We start from the raw sequence: 20,189 nt of genomic DNA, 5'->3' as shown, positions 1-20,189 counted from the left end.
CGAAAGATGAATTGTTCGAAAATTAAGATTTCGAAGAATTCAACTTTCGGTGAATTTATTTTCACATATTTGAAATTTCGATATATCAGCTATTCGAAATATTGATCCGTCCAAGTTTTGACCCCCACCCTTCGTTTTTAACCTCACAATTCAAACCATATTTATAGGCGTTACACGCGGGTTAGATTTTTAGGTGTAGGTGCACGTTGTGTTATGTAGATAAAACATCGAAAGTATCAGTGCAAGAAAAAAGAAATAGAAAAATTATTTTTTGTCTCTTACAGCATATAAGATGCGTATTGTTTATGCATTTGTAAACGGTGATTTAAAAAATATATAACTTATTCTTGTGCATCGGTGCAAGAACAACTTTACGTATACGTGAAACGCGAGATGTCAGTCGCTTGGAACCGTCGACATGATATTGGAATTTCGATAATTTTTCAAAATCCAATGGAATGTTTTCCCTACTTTTATTAGCTTCGTGTACGTAGAATGATACAGAAACATGTGCATGGTGCTAGTGTCATCAACGTCACACAAATATACATTTGACTAATTGTGAAAAAAAAAAACGTAAAATGAAAAGTGTAGTGCAATGTGTACATAGGTGCATAGGTAGTGCTGTGTATATAAGCGTGCATAGATTAAATTCTGAAAAGGGAAAGAAAAACGATCACAATCACGCAGTGATTGAGACAAAAACGGGAATGCATAAGTGAGAGAAAAGTGCATCAAAAGGAAACTCGGTGCATTTGATAGGGTTTCTAAAAATCGGAGGATAAAGTGCGATTCGTTGCATTTGCAGTAAAAAAAAAATGAAATTAAAAAAAAAAGGAAATGGGCACGTTTACAACACGTATCGCAAAATTTTGATTTATCGTGATTGCGCTGTGATAAATTGTCGACTTTGATTTTTTTTTTTAGGTGTAACATTTTTCAAAACGAACAAATAAAAATATTTTACTATTTGATTTACGCTAAGAACTATGAGGCGAACTATTTATTGCGTTGTAGCATTGCCTATATATTTTATCATGGACTGATATTTATTCGATTCTATGTACCTATAATATACTTTATAAACCATCTTCGATAAATATTACGAAATTATTACATTATAATTATATTACAATTATCACATCTACGTAATGTACTTTGATTTTAATTTAAAATTTACTATTTCCACTGCAACTTTATTGCCTTACTACACATCTTGTCTATAATGAACAAAAAATGTAACGATTGTTTTTCAAGTGTCAACGAAACATTTACATTTACATAAATACATTTATGTAATATATTTATATTTTTTTAATATCATATTTTTGTTTATTCAATAATGGCAATATATATGTATATATATATGTATATTTGTTTAATAATTTGTTTTCATCGACTTTTTCTTTCGTTAAACTTTATAACTTACGATAATTTTTAATTTAATATCGTATGAATCATGACTTTTATAAAATTTGCTATATAAATTGATAAAGATTGTTCAAATTCATTTCAACAAGTTTTAGATGAAACCGACGATTGAAGTGTGAGCTAACGATACTTATTTAAACTACGGATAATAGACTTCTCTGATACCTTTACGAACTTCAAATAAAAACCTGTACTTTCATGGGTTTGTCTTTGTATTTAAAATCTCAAGGCTAGATATAATATATTTTCTCTATTTATTTATCTTCTCATACTCACTTTTATCATCAGTTTATGATAGTAGCAACATATTTCTCGAATTTATAATCTATCAGATATGCAAATAATTTATAAATATTATTCTTTTCGTAACATTTAATAAAATAAATAATCCAAGCACTAACAAGAACTGGAAATATAATATGTATATAATTTCATCTATTTCAACTTTTCGTAGGTTAAAATAATCTCGGGGCTGAAATATTCGCGCAGTCGAGAAAATCTCATCCCCAACCAGCGAAATTCTGCTTTTACATTCAAATTAAGAATTAATTTGTATGCGATAGCCGATATGGTATGTATTTCACTTACGACCTATATTTCAACGATTCTTATCCATTTCGCTAGTTCACCGATTAACGATTTTTTCTTTTTTTTTTTTTTTGTATATCCTTTTTTCATATTCCTCTAAGTTCAATATACATTTAATATTTCATCTTACACTATATAGTAATAATATGCGTGTATATATATATATATATATATACATGCATGAGTTATGTATGTACATACATTAACATACATACATATAGATATATATGGTATCATTTGTATTCTGCCATTGCTATGTATACTTTCACCGCTGAAGATCTGCCGAATTGGCTCATTTATGAAGCACTATGAAAATACTTGCTAGGACAGAGTATTATTTCAACTCACGAGCAACCTTTAGAGTGCAGAGTGAAAGAAAAAAAATTACAGCACGGTGTAAACACGCGTGCACGATTCTTTTCCCCTCCCGTTTTTCACCTTCGGTACACGTAACAGCTTGAATACGTAATCTAAAGACCGTAACACTTAAATCCAAATAGATGTATATAATATATATGTATATATATATTTATATCGATAGAGGAGCTTAACCAACATTCGCCAAGGCCTGATGTTCTAGGATTCATAAATTAAATTAATTAACGCGGTCTTTACGAAGGTTCAGTTAATTTATCCGCATATTTATTGATAATGACGTGACTCTGTAAGATTTGAGCACCATCGACGTCAGTCTTCGATTGCGAAGAGAAAAAAATTTCGGCTTACTTGTGTAGTTGTTGATGACTTTTTGTTATTCTTACTATTTATAATCAGAGAGACACACAAGTCGAGTAACGCGTTCTATAAATTTCCCCGAGAAAGTAATATAATACTTCAATACACGGCGGTGAAAAAGAACAGGGATATAGTTTGTAGATATAAAGGAATATATGTAATTACAATCGAACAATAGCAATGAAATTTAACAGACGATTTATGAATCCAAGAAAATAAGCTAACTTAAACGTTTGTTCTCTTCATATGTATCAAGTTAATATTCATGGTTGTGAATTGGTTACAGGACTTTGTACAATATTAGGCAGAGTGTGCAATTATAACGTGTGAGATAATTCTACCAACCTGTTTATTCTATCTTCCTTCCTTTCTCGCGATAAAACATCGTACTTTCCTCAGTCCAGTAACTGATTTGTTTAAAGATCGTGTCCGAGCCGATCCATTTCCGTCAGCAAAAAGTCGACGTCTGCCTCCGTTACGGCAGCGCTGGAAATAATGTTCCTGAAAAAGTTGGGTCTTCGGTCGTCGGGTTGATAACCGACCATCAGAGTGCCGGCCTTCATCATTCTGTCCTTCAGAACCGGGCAAGTCTACGACAGAGGGTAAAATAGGAAAAGGGGGATTAGCCGAGTCAAAGAACACCTGAAACCGTCGGAATTCAAAGGAAAATCTTACTTCGCCGAGGATCTTTTCCCTCTCGGCGCTGTGCGGCATGTTGCGAACGCGAGTCGGCAGGTACCAGAAGCAGACATTGACCATTTCGGGTTCCAAGATGAGGTAGAATTTGTCGGGCATCTGCTTGATCCGTCTTACCATGTACTCGCTGAGCTCCATCAAACGGTCCATGTGCTTCTCGAATCCGTCGGTACCCTGAAAGTCCCGGATGCTGCTAATCACCCTATTTCTAATACGCTAATTCATTTCCTTGAAGCTAGACCGACGCTCGGGTTTCTACCTTTGCACGCCACTGCAGCCACAGCTTGAATATATCGTTGTGACGACCGCATTGAATCACTTTGTCACCGGTGTCGTACTGGACGTCGTACAACTTGTCGACCATGAAGAGATACTCGGCGGACATTCGATTACAGCTAATCAGAAGACCCTGGAATCAGAAGACGACGGGGAAATCGACACGAATCTTCTCGTCGTCTCAAGTCGAAAGCACCAAAGCAGGGCGACTGTGGATGTAACGGGGAATCGGAAGAAACTGCACCGAGTGCCGTGTCCTCAGTATCGGAGAATCCATTCACTGGCTGGGAAAAATATTCTCTGCCCTCGTTTGCGCGGAGCGAAAGGAGAAGGGAGCGGCCTATGGTGGGTAGGTACGGAATTTTAATATGCGCGCGAGGGAAAGTTTTCCGACTCTGCAATAACTGCGCTGGAGGTTGGTTCCCTCCCTTGACTCGTTGGGGGGAGGCCGGCAACATATGTTATCTGTTAGTTTAATTAAATTCCTCCGGTGTGCTCGGTAATACCGGGAGCTGGCTCACGGCAACCCCTTTGGAATACAAGACACACGCCAAGTATTCCAGCTTACGTCACGTCGGTATTAGCACAATCTTCACTGTTAGGTCTGACGCAAGAATGCTCTGGGCATTCGTTCAACTGATACGTTTTCACCGAAACACTGCAAGGCCGTAAGTCGAGATCTACCGACTACTTAAAATGCCAGAGTTCATGTACTTACGTCCTCCTTGAAGTGGATCGTCGAACACTGAAGGAGGGCCCCCATGAGCTTGTGCGGGTTCCACGTTACCGAATCGGCTCTAAAAAAGAACACAGCAGGGTTCATATTTGCGTATTTACGTCAGGTGTGAGAGCAGGAGGAGATGGCGAGAGGAGGTGTCAGAAATTAGACGCAACGGTAAATCAGAGACAAATTTGGATCGGTTGTTTGCGGGGGGGCCGGGATTAACCGGATAAAAGGGTTGCTTCACCAGGAGGTCTTATCGCCACAGGGTATGGGGTACGGGCTCTGACCAAAAGCATGGGGAAAGTCTTCCGGAGCTGTATTAATAGCCCTTCGCCTGAATTGATGGACCCCTGCGGTACGGGGTGAAGATATCCCATACTTTATCCGCAATGCGTTCCCCGAGGACTGGATCAACGCTTGACGGCCAGATGAGGCCTCTTCGATGGTTTTTTCATTCACCGCAGCTCTCGTTTACACCAAGCAGTGTCAGGTGCTTCGTCGGATATTATTTCCAAGATAAATGAGCCAGAATCTAGACTCGACAGGTCACAATTCTGCACCCCGCTAAAACTGCACACAGTGGTAGTTAGAATTTTTTTCTCCAATTTTCTGAGGCTATCAAAGAGTCAACAGCTCCGTGATATCCGCAGAAATAATAGTGCAGGTGATTAGCGACCCAAGGGCAAATGAAACTGGGACATTAGCCGAAGCTTGGCATGGATTTCAGCGCGACATTGCTGAGACTGAATCGAATCAGAGTGAATAGAAATGGGTAATTAGCATCCCCGGGCAAAGTTGGGTCGCATAATATATCGTCCAAAATAATATGGCGGGGAGTCACCCCGGCCCTTGTTCTTTCGGAGGCATGCGCCAGTCCCAGCTGTGAAAGGCATTAATCACTCGGGCTTTATATTGCGCCAATGTTCTCCAGACGCAACAGTGAAACCTACGTTTTCATCCGTAAAGTGCAAGAGCTGTCTACCAAAGCACGGGTACAAGTTGCACTGGATGTGGAACAGAGAAAGAGATTCTATGAAAATATAGTGCTTTAGCGAATAATTGGACGAAGCTGACATTGAGTTTTCACATCCAAGTTTTGATGGCGATGGAACCCGATTGTTTATGGTTGTAATTAATTATAAACCGAATAACTCCTGGTCCTGCAGGAGGGATCCATGAGTTGGCTTCGCGTTATACGCAACGTTGGGATGCTGCTTGAATGTAGGCGATATACTGGACAACAATAATACACACGTGTTATGATGGATGATATTGATATAGCATGGCAACTGACACGTATCCCCCCGGACCCGACTTCGGGACTTGTGTACAGACATGAAGCACGTATTCAAGCGCTCACACACATTGACGTGCTGACACTGGTAGGCGAGGGTGAGGGCGGAGGTTTATGCACCAAATGGCACAGAGAAACCTCGAGATTTGAAGCACGCTTGGAGAAGCTCACGTCCGCAACAGCCGGACGAGTTTTGGCCATTAGTCACTTCGCATCTTCTTTTGTACTTTGATATTACGAGGCGATTATGTCTGGTACAGAATTGTTCGACGGATGTAAACCGCAGAGCGAACCTTGGCTTTCGACATCTTGACAAGATTTATCAGCAAATCGGTCTAGATATTATGCTTCTTCCCTGCCGTTGGTCCAAAAATTTACTGAAAATTATCTAGCTATATTTGTCCTTTACGATTGGCGTATCCGAAGTGGAAAGTCTACGGGAACCTAGACTACTGTTTTAAAAAAACTGCAGATTATTCAACAGACGACTGGAGAGGAAGCGGAGTTCTTTGTGAAAGATTGGAAGGCATTGTTGTATCTGTAGTTACTGGAGGGCACGGAGTGACAGTGAAATGTCAATAAGAGGAAACTCCTGTACCCGTAAATGCACTGCCGGGAACGGAGCCAGCTGTTGTCCGCCGGTGTGTGTGTGTGTGTGTGTGTGTATCTCTGTACACGTCGCTTCGTTCGGGGCCTCGGTGTTCCGTTTGCCATTTTAATCAAGAGACTTTTAGGAAGTTCCTCGAGCGGTACAGTCGGAGCAAATCACTCCGTGCGAAGGGCGCCTCTCATTTGAAATTTCTAACCGATCACACAGCCTACGCTGATCACAGTCCGTACGATTCACTGTCCCCGCCATGGATGAAACCTCAAATTATGCAGAGAAAAAGTGATATAAAGCTTCGAAGAAGCGGCAAGGGTGCGAAGCAAAACCCCTGCTGGATTGAGATTTATTTCTACACCGACAGCTTAGAGTCTTGGGGGTACAACTGGGTCCAATAGCCCCCGGGGAGCACTGAGCCTGCAGTTTAAAGTCCATGCAGGGACTGTCTTGGCCGGTTGCGTAAGGGGCGCAGATGTACCGGGATGCAAATCGCGGATTAATCTCGCCCGTCCGGAAGCCCCACGCCACCGTCCTCAGTTCCCACTCTGACCCCAACGACGCCGTCCGCGCCACCGAGCAGGATGATAAAGGAGGCACGGATGCGAATGCTGGCATGTGCCGACGGCAGGAGTCACTCCGCCCTTGGTCCTCGCAGATTACAACACTCTTTTCGCCCGGGATTATCTTCATACCGACTATGCAACCCCTGCATGTCTCCGTTTCGCTTTTATCTCTCTCCATCCGCCTTCTGTCTTTCTTTCGTTGTTCAGACCTTTTGTACTTCTATTGGAGAGAAGGAGCAGAGCTGACCAGTTCCCAATCCCGCCCAATTTGTAGAGAAACGCAGCAGTTGAATTTACTCTAACCCCGAAGGTCCACCACTTTTTCGAACTGTATAGATCATCGCAGGGCGGCATGAGAGTTCGTAAAAACCCTTAAGACTGGTCTTCGGCTGACGATAGAACGGAGGTAAGATTGGAGGGCGATGGTGGTTTCGTTGGCGGGTAATCTATTATCGGAAAAATATGATCGCGAGCCGCACTTATAGCGGTACATCGTCCGCACCCTCGGCTATTCTAATGCAAAGTTATATTTTCGCACAGCTTCGAATCCCGAGTGTTCCGCGGCCTTTGGGAAAGGGTATTGATCTTGCCACATCGGGCACTCACACCTCTCTCGAGGAAGAAAGTATATTATACTCGAGGCGACTCCATCAAAGTAATCCCCAATAAACTATAAAACCTGGATTAGGTTGGATGCATTCCCAGTCCAGACAATGGCTGCCGCAACCTGCTTCCGAAGAGTTTTCTCGCCAAACTTTGCGTCGGAATACATGCACATTATAAAATAGGGCCCCGATCTATTTGCCAGGATCAAGAAGGTTCCCCGCAGACGTACAGCAAAGAAGCTTTCCGAATAAATTACATTAGCATAAAGAGATGTTTACCCTGCAATGCTTTTCCTTGGATAATTTTCTAATCTTTATTTAACCGAGCGCGCTTTATCCTTGCTACTGCTGAACACAACACGTCGATTTTCTCAGATTATCAATTCACCGAGTGTATGCAAATCGAAGGACGGTTTATCGGTGTTCGTCGAGCGTTTACCTGAAACTCATTGAAAACTTGTCAAAACTACTACTTACCGTTCAATTCCCGTCAGTCTCGGATGCCGGTACTTCCTGGACAGGAGCAGTCCGCCACCCCACGCCGCCTGAAAGCAGAAAGGACAAAGAGGGATGAACAAAGGTGTGGAAAACCTATAAATTCAACGCAAGTGTGTTCACCGCGTCGAGTTATCGGGCAACTTTTGCACCGAGCACTTTCCATTTCCCCTCAAGTTTCGCTCCTGTTGCTGCTGCAGCGCAGCAAGGTTCATTCCCACATTCATTATTTACGTTAAAGAGCTTACGCGTTTGGCGTTTCTATCCGAAATTAAAGGGGGTACGATATTTGAATAATCTGATCTGCCAAAGCGACTGTATATCTTGTTATTCTTCAGTGGCGTGAAAAGTTCGCAATAAACAACCATGGGATTACTCACGTCTACGTGCAGCCAGAGTTCGTACTTCTGGCATATGTCAGCGATTTCGGGAATAGGGTCGAAAGCTCCGATGACGGTGGTGCCGGCGGTTGCGTTGACAAAGAATGGAACGTGGCCCCTGGCTTTCCGTTCGAGAATAAGCTCCTCCAGTTTGGACGGGATCATTCGACCGCGAGCATCGCTGGGTACCATAACGCAGTTGTCGGTTCCCAATCCGCAAACGGATGCGCACGACTTGACCGAGTAGTGACACTGAGAGCGAGGAATAGAAACTTTACTGCAGAAAATTGGAGAATTTTGGTTAGAAAAACGTGGCAAAGGCGTTCAACTCACTTGATCAGAGGTGAACATCACTAGCTGACCACCAAGTGCAGCCAATCCGCGTTCCTTGTACGTGGGAAACATTTTATGCCTAGCCGTTAGAAACGCGTAGAGATTGCTGATAGAACCCCCGGGAGCAAGGACGGAGTCTCCGCAATTCCAGCCGATAAGTTCGCGCATCTTTCGCAATACGATGTTCTCCATCAGGATGAAAACCGGCGCTATCTCGTAGGTGAACATGTTCGTGTTGGCTGTCGCAGTCAACCATTCGCCGGCCATCGACACCAAGTCCAAGCCGCAAGATAGTTGGTTGAAGAAGTGCGGGTGTCCTAAAAGGCAGTTACAGAGGTTCTACGAAGGGCTTTTCATCGACCCCGTTTCATGTCATCGAACGTGACGACAATCCGCGAGGTTGGTAACCCCGGTTGTTTTGATTCTGCGTCGGACGGACGTCCGTGCTTCCGATAATTAATTGCCTTGCGGTTCCGTTGATCGCAGGCACGCGTTCTTAGATTATAAATAGGTGTAGCGCATTCGTGACTCTACGAAACGCTCGCCCAGCAGCCAGTGAAGATTAGTGTTCAGCCACGTTGAGTAGGTATGTAGGCGAAGTTCTTTGAGTACGTTGTCACTCGCTTGGGTGAACAGCGTGTCAGGGATCAAGTTAATGCGCCCTCGGTACGACCTGGGGGATGGCAGGCCTCTCTGTGCGGGGGTCGAAAACCCCGGCTTACGTGCGTTTCACGAGCAACCCGATCCATTTTCAGATATCGTGCCGACCAAACGGAGTGAAAGGGCCAAAAGGTAGGCGGGTATAATGGAAAGAAGGGCTTTTGTTTTTCGGAACAATCGGGGCGCCCCACCGTCAACTTGGTCCGAGGCCCCAGCGCCAGTTATGACTAATTGAATATCATTAGCGCAGACAAATTAGAAATAATATAGCAGATCAACCCGTGGCTGCCGGAGGTTCACCCCTACAAGAAGAAACGTCCGAACGTCTTGTACTTGGCGAATCCCCCGCGAGTGTGAGAGTTCTCGCATCGTGGCAAAGCTCAGGGGCTTGAGACCCCTCTGGTGCCAGAGTACCGCCGTCACGTGTCAATCAAGGCGTAATTCCACGAGATTAAAACGCTCCGACGTCACTCAGTCGAGTTAACTCGCTGCCGGGGGACGGAATCAGCGACTCGCTGCTCTCAAAGTATCAAAATATTATCTTCCGACTTTGCCGACGCGTTTTGTGCCGAGCTTGGAAAGTTCTCCGAGTCCGCTTCGAAATTCCGAGAGAAACAGGTGCCGCTTCCGAGTTAAAACCATTCCCCGAAGTTACATTCAATATTCTCGAACCCTCCGAAACAAACAGCCCGGCTAATTATTAATGCCGATTTAAATTCCCGAGCGGTGCAAAGTTGGCACCCTGTAGGCCATATTGAGCGAAGGGATCGGGCCTGCAGCGCCTCCATTCACCCTCTCCTATCCTCGTCGCCATAAAACGAACCCCTATTTACCGTTTCGCTCCGCAGTCTGCGACCCTCGTGGGGGAGAAAATCGTGTAGAAATGGCTCTTAATTACACCAATCCTATTGAATTTGGTTACCGACCACCAGGGCCACGTGTGCAAGGTCCTGCATAGCGTACCCTGTGTGCAAATACACTAAACACTGCACTTCGGAACTGCCGCATCAAGGCTACAAATTTTTTGTTGCTTTCGCACCTGAACATAAGTGGATTATAGAAATGCGTAACAGAATAAAGTGTTGGATCGACATTGAGATTTGTGTCTAGTGTGCAAACCGGGCTACCATACTGTGTTGTTTTGACCATGCGAAGAAAAGGGGCTACCGGATGAAGAGAAAAATTCTAAGTAAAGTATTCTCAGCTCGTAGATGAGATGACGTTCTACCGTGAAATGGAAGCGATGATCCAAAGAGCCAGGAGCGGGATTTTACTTGTCACTGAAACAGCGATCGTGTTCGAAACCGAATAGCAGAAAAAAACGTGCTCACATTCGGGATTCAAGAGAGAGAGAGAGAGAGAGAGAGAGAGAGAGAGAGAGAGAGAGAGAGAGAGAGAGAGAGAGAGAGAGCGGAAAAGAGAGCGAGGGATGCCCGTATGAAATTGTCTCGTGCTTTAGACACGCGAGGAATTCTTCAAGTTTAAGCTGCGCCCCATGTAGCGTGGGGGTGCAACGGGCCGATACAAATGGCCGAGGATATCGAGTCGGTCGGGCGGCGGTATTTGAGCCGTTTGTTGCAGTGTTATTTGCAATTATCTCGGTTGACGGGTCGAGGCACGCGTCCGGCAGGGGTCCTGGACCTCGGCATCCAAGGGGTTTCCTCTCTTCCTCTCTTTCGTTCTTTCTTTTTCTGCCAAGGGAGCAAGAGGGAGCGAGGGTTGATGGGCCGAGGCACCCGCGTTTTGCGCGTCACACGCGTCGCTGCACCACTAGATTGTTTGCAGAGGCTCTCAAACCTCCGGGCCATTCCGATTTTTGCACGTACCGATGCTCGGGTCGCGTGACCGTCAGGCCAACAGTCGCGAAAGCGATCCAGACCTCTTCTTAGGCAACATCTGGCCTTTCCTACCACGACGAAGACTCCGCGCAGCGCAATTAGACTTTACGGATCCTTGGTATGTAAACCTTATACGAAGCAAAATTTCGCAAGGATATTCCGCGTACACCGTGTGACGTGTAATTGGCAAGGTGCAAAGCTCGGAAAGCACGGTGGCAGAATGCTAAGAGGATCGTATACTTCGAATTCTCATTCCATTTCCGTGGACTACACGTCTTCCGCAGTTGGTCTCCAGGGGTTTGAGAAAGAATGTGGGTATACAACAGTTTACTGCATATTGAAATCTACCCCGAGGTAGTGTTTTCCAAGTCATATGATTGATTACAGAGGATCAACGCTAAGTCGGGGTTACACACTTCTCTTCATACAAATCCTAAGCCCCTAATTTATCACCACGCCGTTACCGCGGAGTGCGCTCAGGGGGCAGCGTCTGCGTTGAACAGGTCTTTGCCAGTCGAGCCTGCGGACCCCCGGAGTAATCTGAACAGGCCAAATTAGACAGAAAATAGTCCGCACTTGTCCACCGTAATCGGTTTGCGAATTCCGCCGCAGAAACATCGCCAATTGCGAGCCTTTTCCGAATCGCTGTGCGTGGAAAAATTCATCCACAGTGCGAACGGAGCCTTGTTCGGTGTAATTGGCAATACCGTGAAAGAGTTACATATTCTAGAAGCTTCTAGTAAAATGGGTACCGTTACGATAATTCTTTCAGTATTATTCGAATTACAAGCAAATATGGCACGAGTAACTTTTGAGTGTAATTATCGTTGTGGATATTAAATTTTCTTCGTTAGTTGACTAAATTTTTTTTAGTAAATTCAGACCCTGACACGAGTTTATTGTTGCACCGTTATCAAAGTATGGCAATAGTTACAAGGAAATATATATAGTGCGAGTGACTATAATTTGGTTATAGCTAAAAAGCTCATTTTTATTCTATACGTAGAGTTATATTTTTCGCTTATGGTAAAAAATGACAGTAGTCAAAGACAGTATATAAATATGTAACTAATGCAACAATAAATTAGTCTCGCTGGCGAGAACACTTCTCAATCTAACAAAAATTTACCATTAGATACTTTTTTCTTTACGTCCTACCAAAAGTTTCCCAATCTTCATCGTAATCTCGAGCCTATCGCGGCACGACCGCCGCGGGTGTGGGTTCGATCTTTAATATCCGTCGTCGTATATTAAATGTATCTGCCTCGCACTTGTGCCGTAAAAACTATGATGATGCGATATTGAAAAATCAATATTGGACAGCAGCTGTCCGCGTACAACGAGAAAGCAGAAAAGAGAAATAGGGATTTCGGACAAGAGGGGGCAAATGAAAGATCGAAAGGAGGGTAGAATATCGGTGCTCGGACGACTCTCGATGCAGGGGTACCTAATCTGATAACAAGTTTTTGTTGGCCCGTATATCGGGCACGCGTCTTTTCTATGGTGTTGTCGAAGAGGATGGGGAGAAGGGCGAAAGCTTGCGGCTCATCTCCGTTCGTTCTTTGGTTCGTTCGTTTTGCGCTCTCTCCCTTTCTCTCTCGTTTTTCTTCCCCATGGTATATTTTCGAATGCCGTGCCTCTCGTGTGCTCGGAGAGGGTTGGACGGGGGTGAGCGGGACTATTGCACTATTGTGTATTAGCATCCATTGAGCTCTGTAATTTAATATAACCGGGATTGTGGCACGTTCGTGGTTTCGCCTTGATAGACGAAGTGCCGCGATTTCGTTCACGCTTACAAACGTGATTGCAAAACAGATCCAGTCTGCGAATTCGGAGGTAAAAGTCGGTTAGTTTGAATGCAAAAATACTGTAGAGAATCCGGACGCGGAAGACGCCTGATTCGCGCAGCGTGATTGAACAAACCGAAAGGAGGGAAGAGTAAGGGTGTTATGTATGCACATGGCGGTGGCAGGAGCTGTTGATTCTGTTTTAATTCGCACGCGTTCGCCACCGGAGATAAGCGGCGTACTTTCATATTCAATTTAGCATATGCAGTGTCGGAGATAAGGGTCGCTAAGCCGCGGTCGCACCCTCAAAATATACAAGCATGATAAATTTGATAAACGGGCGGAGCAGATAGCGTCGTAAAAAGCGAGTCCGGCTATCTTGAGAATATCGCGGATCCCGCAGAATATCATATAACAAAATCTCAATGTCGATCGAGTAGTAAAAACCCCGATTCGGATCAGTCAGATCTTTCGAGCACGGAATTCCAGGGCTGTGGAAATTTGCTGGATTTTCAAAATACCTTCTCGAAATCGGAATAGGTATGGACTTACCAGTTTTTACTTGGTACTTGAGCGTCGTCGAGCAGTCGAGTAGCAGCTGCTGCAGTGTGACGCCGCTGTCCGGCACCTCGAGATCCAGAAGACGACGCATATCGGCCGGGTGGTGAAATTCCAGGACCTTGGCATTGCGGTCGTTCGTCGATTTAACGAAGTCAATAAGGATGTCGACGACTTTCATCAGGAACTCCTTGGTCGCCGGGAATCCCTCGGCATTCTGTGGCAGAATATCTGCGAACACGAGGACAGAAAATCTCCGTATGCGATTAACTCAGGACTGAGCACTTCTCGAAGATAGGGAGGAAAATCTACGTACTACTAATTTTTGGAACCACGTAAACTCTACTCATGCGTCGGTAAGAACCGAAGGTATAATTACGGGGTATAAGGGTTGCTTCAAATTAGGTGTACTGCTTTAATTGTCAATCAAGTGAAATCGTTTCTACCACAATAAGGTAGGCATGTTATAGGAGTATAAAAATTTCGAATAAAACACACATAATTACGAACGAGTGATTACAGGAGTGACATCGGTCCTACCTATACATAATGTATATAATATACATACACCATAATTATAGTGTGATTCGTGGTAAGTTAGAATGATTTCACCTCATCAAACAATTGAAAGTATAGACCTATTTTACACACTCTCACTTGTTTGGTGGGATGACACCATCTCTCTGCCTCTTTCACTCTCATCCTCTCCCATCTCTCTTTCTCGTCATCCGGGATCTTCGGGATATCCGCGTGTCTTCCAAGGTCCGAATGACAGTAGGACGGTATCCATGGTGTATTTGCTTTTCCATAATTTCAACAAATCACATCCCAACTATCTCCGCTAATACATTCAACATGCTCTCATCACGGTTGGGTCACAATTAGACATGCAAGCTTGACTGAGCGACGAGTGCGATCGTAACAAAAATGAAGTTACAATGATTTCCAAGAGTGAAAAAATCACTTCTGCATCTCTAGGAACAAATCGCCCGAAGTTTCACGCGAAACGAATGAAAGGTGGAGCTTCAATGTTTAACTTCGACGAATGTGTTTATTTAAGCAAATTTCACAGGCTCGAGACTGCAAGTAGAAAAGCTTTTCTGTTTAAAAATAAAATGTATCACCAGCAGTGAGGGTGCGTTATCAATTAGCCTCGGGTTAGCCTCGCTGGATGAAGCTGTCCACTTTGTTAAAGAAAACGATAAACTTCCCATGCGGTGAGCAAATGGGGTCCCCCCCGTGGAATCTCTACTGTAATCCCATACTATAGTCCTGAATATCCAAGAAATGCTAGACACCCCTGAAGCTTCGTGCATATAGCGGAGATTCACGATGGGCGTGAGTTTCCTCACTATCGCAAAGCCGGAAGACCCGAGATATCTGAAGTAGATAATCGTTTCGGTCGGAAAGACAGACTCCGAGCCATACTGGAATCAATTTCGCCGAAAGAACAGTGGGAAAGGGTGCATAGACCATCAACTGCATTCCAGCTCCTCTCCCGATTCCTCGCGAGCTTATCAATCGTGCACCCCAAATTTTAGACCCCGAAGCGCAGCTATACGAGCGAGAGAATATCGGGCTTGGGATGCTGGAGATAGATTGATGGACGGGATTAAGCGGGCCCCGTTTTTCCCGGGGTCGAACGAGCTCTCTTGTCTAACCAGCGGATAAACGCGATCAACCGCCTTCTCTCGGAGGAGACTCCGAGTCTCTTTCGCTTCCCCTCTGCAAGCTTTTTTAAAACCTCGTCAAGCCCAGCGCCTGCGATCCGAAGGCTTTGAGCCGTTATTAGGCTGATCCACGGGAAACAATTATCGGGCGAAAATTAGAGCGTTCAAATTCGTATATGGAAGTATCGGTACTCGTTCTGTCACTTTCGTAAATTTAGTCTGCATACTCTCGAGGAGTACCTGAAATACTTCAATTTGCGATACATTACGAAGTTCTGGAACGGATGTTGCGACAGCGACGTGATTCCGATCCATTCTTTAAACGCAGCACTTATTGCGCAAGCATTTTACGCGGAATCTATGCCACCGTACAACCCTCGGTTGTATAAATTCAGCGTGGTCGCAGATGGTCGTCGTATAGACGGTTTTTTAATTAAAAAGTCCATCGGAGGGATGTTAACTCCGAATTAGTCCCGTAAACTCTGGAGCAAGGGGCATTAATAAATGTAATTTATAATAACTGCTCAAGGAAATTATTACCAGCCCAAGATAATCCGTGCAAGAATTACTCAACTAGAGGACAGCGCATCCATTAGCCGAAAAATTTATTCATCGGTTGCGCGGGTTTTAACGTTCAGCTGTAGAAAAATGAGGAAATGTCGCTAAGCGAGGTGAGAAAATTATAAAATTTTCCCAGTCCCTGTCGACTTTTGTCGCCGTGGCGCGTGCCTGCACAAAAACAGAACAAGGACCCCTTCCGGAGGCTGATGCAGGATGGCTGGCATCTGATCCCCTGCGGCCTGTAATCTATCCATCCGCACACTCCGGACGTCGCGATCCCCTCTCGAGTCAATCCGCGATTACTATGCACCCTTCCGTTCACTTCGTCGCGAACCCGTTGTGTCCACAAATCAGAACAATATTGTAAGAATTAGGGGCTGCGTCAAGAAACGACGCGGTTTGTAAATTTCCTGTTTATTACACCGCTGAGTGAATCAAACTAGGCTTCAACCCGCGTACGATTCCCGCAACTAATTTACCGAAGAGGGTTTATTCCGTGTTTGCGACACAATTCCACTGGTTGCTTTTCTTTCTTTTATTTTTTTTTTTTTTTTATAAACGTGTAATAAATTTTGCCTCTACCTGAGGCGTGGGCGTATTATTATACCTACTCGTTGAACAATTTCAACGCGACGAATAATTATGACCGTTCACGTTGGTTGTCAGTTCTCGATTAATTATACTTCATGCGGATTTCATTTAATTTATAATTGCCAAGTGCTGTGACAGGCGAGCGGCCAGATTCGCGTTTCATGCTCTGAATCCGGGGGATAAAAGAATTGCGAAACACCGCGGCTTTACAGTCCAGATTCCTTAAATCTCGCGGCTTTTGTGGCGGGAAACCAATCAAACGCGTCCTTTGATCATACCGATGCACGACTATCTGTTTCGACGAATTCCTTGACGGTAGAAGTTGAGCAGAGGACAATGAATTTATTTGGGGTAGAATTTTTCGCAAACTCTGATTATGTATGCAGCTTTCCGAGAAGCAGCCGTCAGAAAAATTGGCAACGTGCACTATCTTGAATGCATTCCTGAGCCATACCTGATCATGAAACTCGCAATAGTGCCCGAAACATCAACAACTGTTCTATATGTTCACGTATAATTAAAATGACAGGGTTCTGGTTTTTTGGCTGTTTTTCCAGTTGGCGTACATCGACGATGTCTTACCTGAGTATTTGAGGTTGCAATGCTCCTTGGAGAGCGCGTACGTGTTTTCGGAACTCATTAGGCGAGTGGGCGAGTGTGTCCTTGCGAAATTCTGAAAGTAGATTAGAAGAAGAATATCCTCAATATATGCACAAGATCCGTTCAAGGCAAAGTTGCAAGTGTCAAATATGCAGGTAACAATAAAAAGCGATGGGCTTTTCACCTGCAGCGGCGGCGTAAATGTCTTTGATTTGGTTTTAGGGAGCATATCAAAATTGCAATTAGGAGTATGGCAAGCAGCATGCTGATATTACTTTTATTCAAGCGCGCTGATCTGTGATGTGTCTCTTACATATAAATATTCCTTAATCGCGGTGATTTTAGTCCCGATCATTTGCACATTGTCCATGTCTCCAGCGGCACTCGCCTCGGTCCCTACAACAGTAATAATAACAAAAAATTTGGATCGATTATTATTTACGATTTATTCAAGAAGAATAAAACAAAATGGAATTAAATAGCACACGAATAATTTGATGACTTTTTTCTTTGCATTTCCTTCTCGTATTCGAAATCCGGACGAGGAGCCGAAGACATGGAACACTTATAACAGCATACACACCTCAATTCGCGAAAAAGGCTTCTTGCCGTCGCTCGTTGAACCAGATTTGGACATTCGGTTATTAAGAATTATTTAACACATTAACGATAATGTTGACCCAAATTGATATTTTACTATAAGCGGGTTTGGCCATTAGATAGGAATTCAATTAATTACAGTCATTAATATTTAATTTTATTGCCTATTTTTGCAGATACGTTCCTTATCTGAAATGCAATTAATCTTTTGAGTTTTACAGTTAAGCACCTCAACGACAATTCTTATTCCTGCTCATATTGCGTATTTTTCCAACTACGCTACCTACTCCGATTTATTATTCGAAATCGGATTAAAATATTCTTAGAAAATTTTACCAGTGATATTAGTATCACTTTTTTTATTCCTCTTTTGAACATATTCGTAAATACAAAACTCAACATTGACGTTTCATAAACTTTGCTGTGCTTATAATATTATAGTCATGGAAAATCAAAGGATGATTACAAATATAAGAATAAATTTTTCGAAGTCTGTTATCCCCGAGATACTCTAAAATTCGGATGTTTTACTATCTTAGACATGCAGTGAAAACGTACGCATGAGTCATTCGCACGTGACTTGTTGCACGATACCGTACACGAGAGGACAATTTCTGGGTCAACGAAACGAGACTAGAATTTCATCCTTGAGATCGTTTCGTCTCCGTTTATCAAATCAAATCTTATCGAATATTATTTCTATCGCATAAATTAGACAAGAAAAAATCATAATCACATCTTCATTCACTTATCATAAGTCATACTCTATACGACATCGTTTTGATTTATATCCGGCAAACGTACGATCACATGCAAGGGAAACTAGCCTCGACCAGTAGTGTAGCCCCGATGCTATGTCAGACGTGATCAGCCGATAGCTGACGAAGAGCTGCGTGCAGCAATTAAACAATTTTTGGTAGGCACGGTTGTTTCTTGTAGTGGAGACCGGAAATCGGGGAGATAAATTTTTTACTACATTAACTGTACACGCAATCTTATGCAATGCAGAAAATTAATCATTTCTTAAATATAATTTCGAAATAGACCGTTCGAATGACCAATTTTTCCATTTTCTAAAACTGCAAATTTCTGGAACGACTTGTAAGACTTCTAATCATACAATTTAACATCCACAAGTTTGAAAAATGGAAAGTTATTATTTTGAAAGTTTAACCTTGTCAACAAAAAAAAAAAAAAAAAGAAAAAAAATGTCAAATTTACCGAATATGGTGCAAGAATTGTGTTGTTAATTTGAGTAATTATGCAGGTTTCACTTGATAACACAAATTATTGTAGTGGCCACTTTTTTATTGAATCAAATAATGTTACTTTAAAGCGAAAAAATATTTCTTCCTATGTATTTGATCGCTGCATTTGGTATATTTACCTAAAAAAATTTTATTTGTTATTCATATTTATATTTGATCAATACAATTTGTAACTTTGTAAAAAAACTTTCTCAAATAACATGAAATTACCGTTCATTTAGCTCCAATTTTGGTACTTACTCCTATTTCGATTTAAGAAAGTCAACAGAAAAATGTCCACCATCTTGTTTCCAAGAAGGACGAGTTGCACGGAACCGATTACGTCATCATAATTTTTTTCACTCACAATCAGAAATTAAAATAAAAGACACGAAATAGCGGGAGCAATCAAAGAGTATAACGGAGCTTTCGGATTGCTGCTTCGCGAAAAATTTCTGTACGGCAGAAAGAATCTCGAATCGAAGAGTAATCAGTCGCGTGAATTTTGCTTCAAAATAAGTTTATATGATTCAAATTTAATATAAATATTTTTGACAATTATAGGTGTCCAAGTCAAGAAGTAGAATTCCAGGTTAAAACATGAAAACTCAGATTATATGTATTTTATTTCTGTTCTCAAATCAATTTCCAGAAGTGAGAAAGAAATCTTCATTCAACCGCTACATCTCTTTTCCAAAATATGTTGACCACGCATTGCACTGAGAATAAAAGCTTCCTATAAGAATTTAAGTTTCAGGCTTGAACGGTTCGGTTCCAAGACAAATCTGTGGTTGTCGATCTTTGCGCGAAAATTCTGGTACTCGTATTGCATAATCGAATAATTGAAACGTGGATTATCCGAACGCATTAATTAGACTCAAAAGTAGCTGAGCTCCATATGCGGGGATAGGTATTGTCCGTAATAAAAATTCAGGATGAAGAGCAAATAATGCCGACACAAAATTCCATACCAACCCGCAGTCTTTATTTCGCCAAAAGTGGAAAAAACACAAAGAGACTGATTCGGTGATCGAGATGAAATCGTGCGATGGACCGGAGCAGCCTCAGTCCGGGATTAAGGTACCAGTTAGCCGAGGACGGTGAAGAACGAGGGGGAAATTGAGGGAGGTGAATCCTGGTGGATACTCTTAAGAAATAGCACCCACCTATATGTCCGTCCTTAATTTATCCCGCGTTGGCGTGAGGAGTACGAGGACTTTCCCGCTGCAGGTCGTCCTGGCGAGCGACGGGCGTCAGGGTGGCTTTAGAGGGACTGTGCCGGGCACCAGGTTCTCTTCCAACGATAGCCAAGGGCGGTCGTGCCGAGGAGAGTCGAGTTGCGCCGCCTGGGCG

At 43.1% G+C, this 20,189-nt stretch overlaps 1 protein-coding gene across 3 annotated transcripts; it reads right to left on the bottom strand.

Moving 5' to 3' along the window:
• Window positions 1-848: 848 nt before the first annotated feature.
• On the bottom strand, window positions 849-20,160 carry LOC107221415 (glutamate decarboxylase). 3 transcript variants are annotated; one of them, XR_006903781.1, is made up of 12 exons: window positions 20,003-20,160; window positions 17,303-17,385; window positions 16,972-17,062; window positions 13,562-13,798; window positions 8,725-9,041; window positions 8,392-8,643; window positions 7,994-8,061; window positions 4,445-4,523; window positions 3,710-3,859; window positions 3,430-3,624; window positions 3,100-3,344; window positions 849-2,504 (listed from the first exon to the last, which is right to left on the bottom strand). XR_006903781.1 is itself a non-coding variant. In XM_015660399.2 (11 exons), the coding sequence occupies exons 2-11, from the start codon at window positions 17,357-17,359 to the stop codon at window positions 3,171-3,173; spliced, it is 1,620 nt and encodes a 539-aa protein (XP_015515885.1). In that variant the 5' UTR covers window positions 17,360-17,385; window positions 20,003-20,160; the 3' UTR covers window positions 849-3,170. The 3 variants fall into 3 exon arrangements, 2 of the variants coding, with proteins under 2 accessions (XP_015515885.1, XP_046592796.1); XM_015660399.2 differs by having other exon boundaries at window positions 849-3,344; XM_046736840.1 differs by lacking the exon at window positions 17,303-17,385 and having other exon boundaries at window positions 849-3,344.
• Between the last annotated feature and the right edge of the window lie 29 nt (window positions 20,161-20,189).

The sequence above is a fragment of the Neodiprion lecontei genome, chromosome 4 (assembly GCF_021901455.1).
Source record: "Neodiprion lecontei isolate iyNeoLeco1 chromosome 4, iyNeoLeco1.1, whole genome shotgun sequence".
Lineage (NCBI taxonomy): Eukaryota > Metazoa > Arthropoda > Insecta > Hymenoptera > Diprionidae > Neodiprion > Neodiprion lecontei.
Note: the sequence above shows the minus strand (reverse complement) of the source record. Positions and strands in the feature narration are given on the sequence as shown.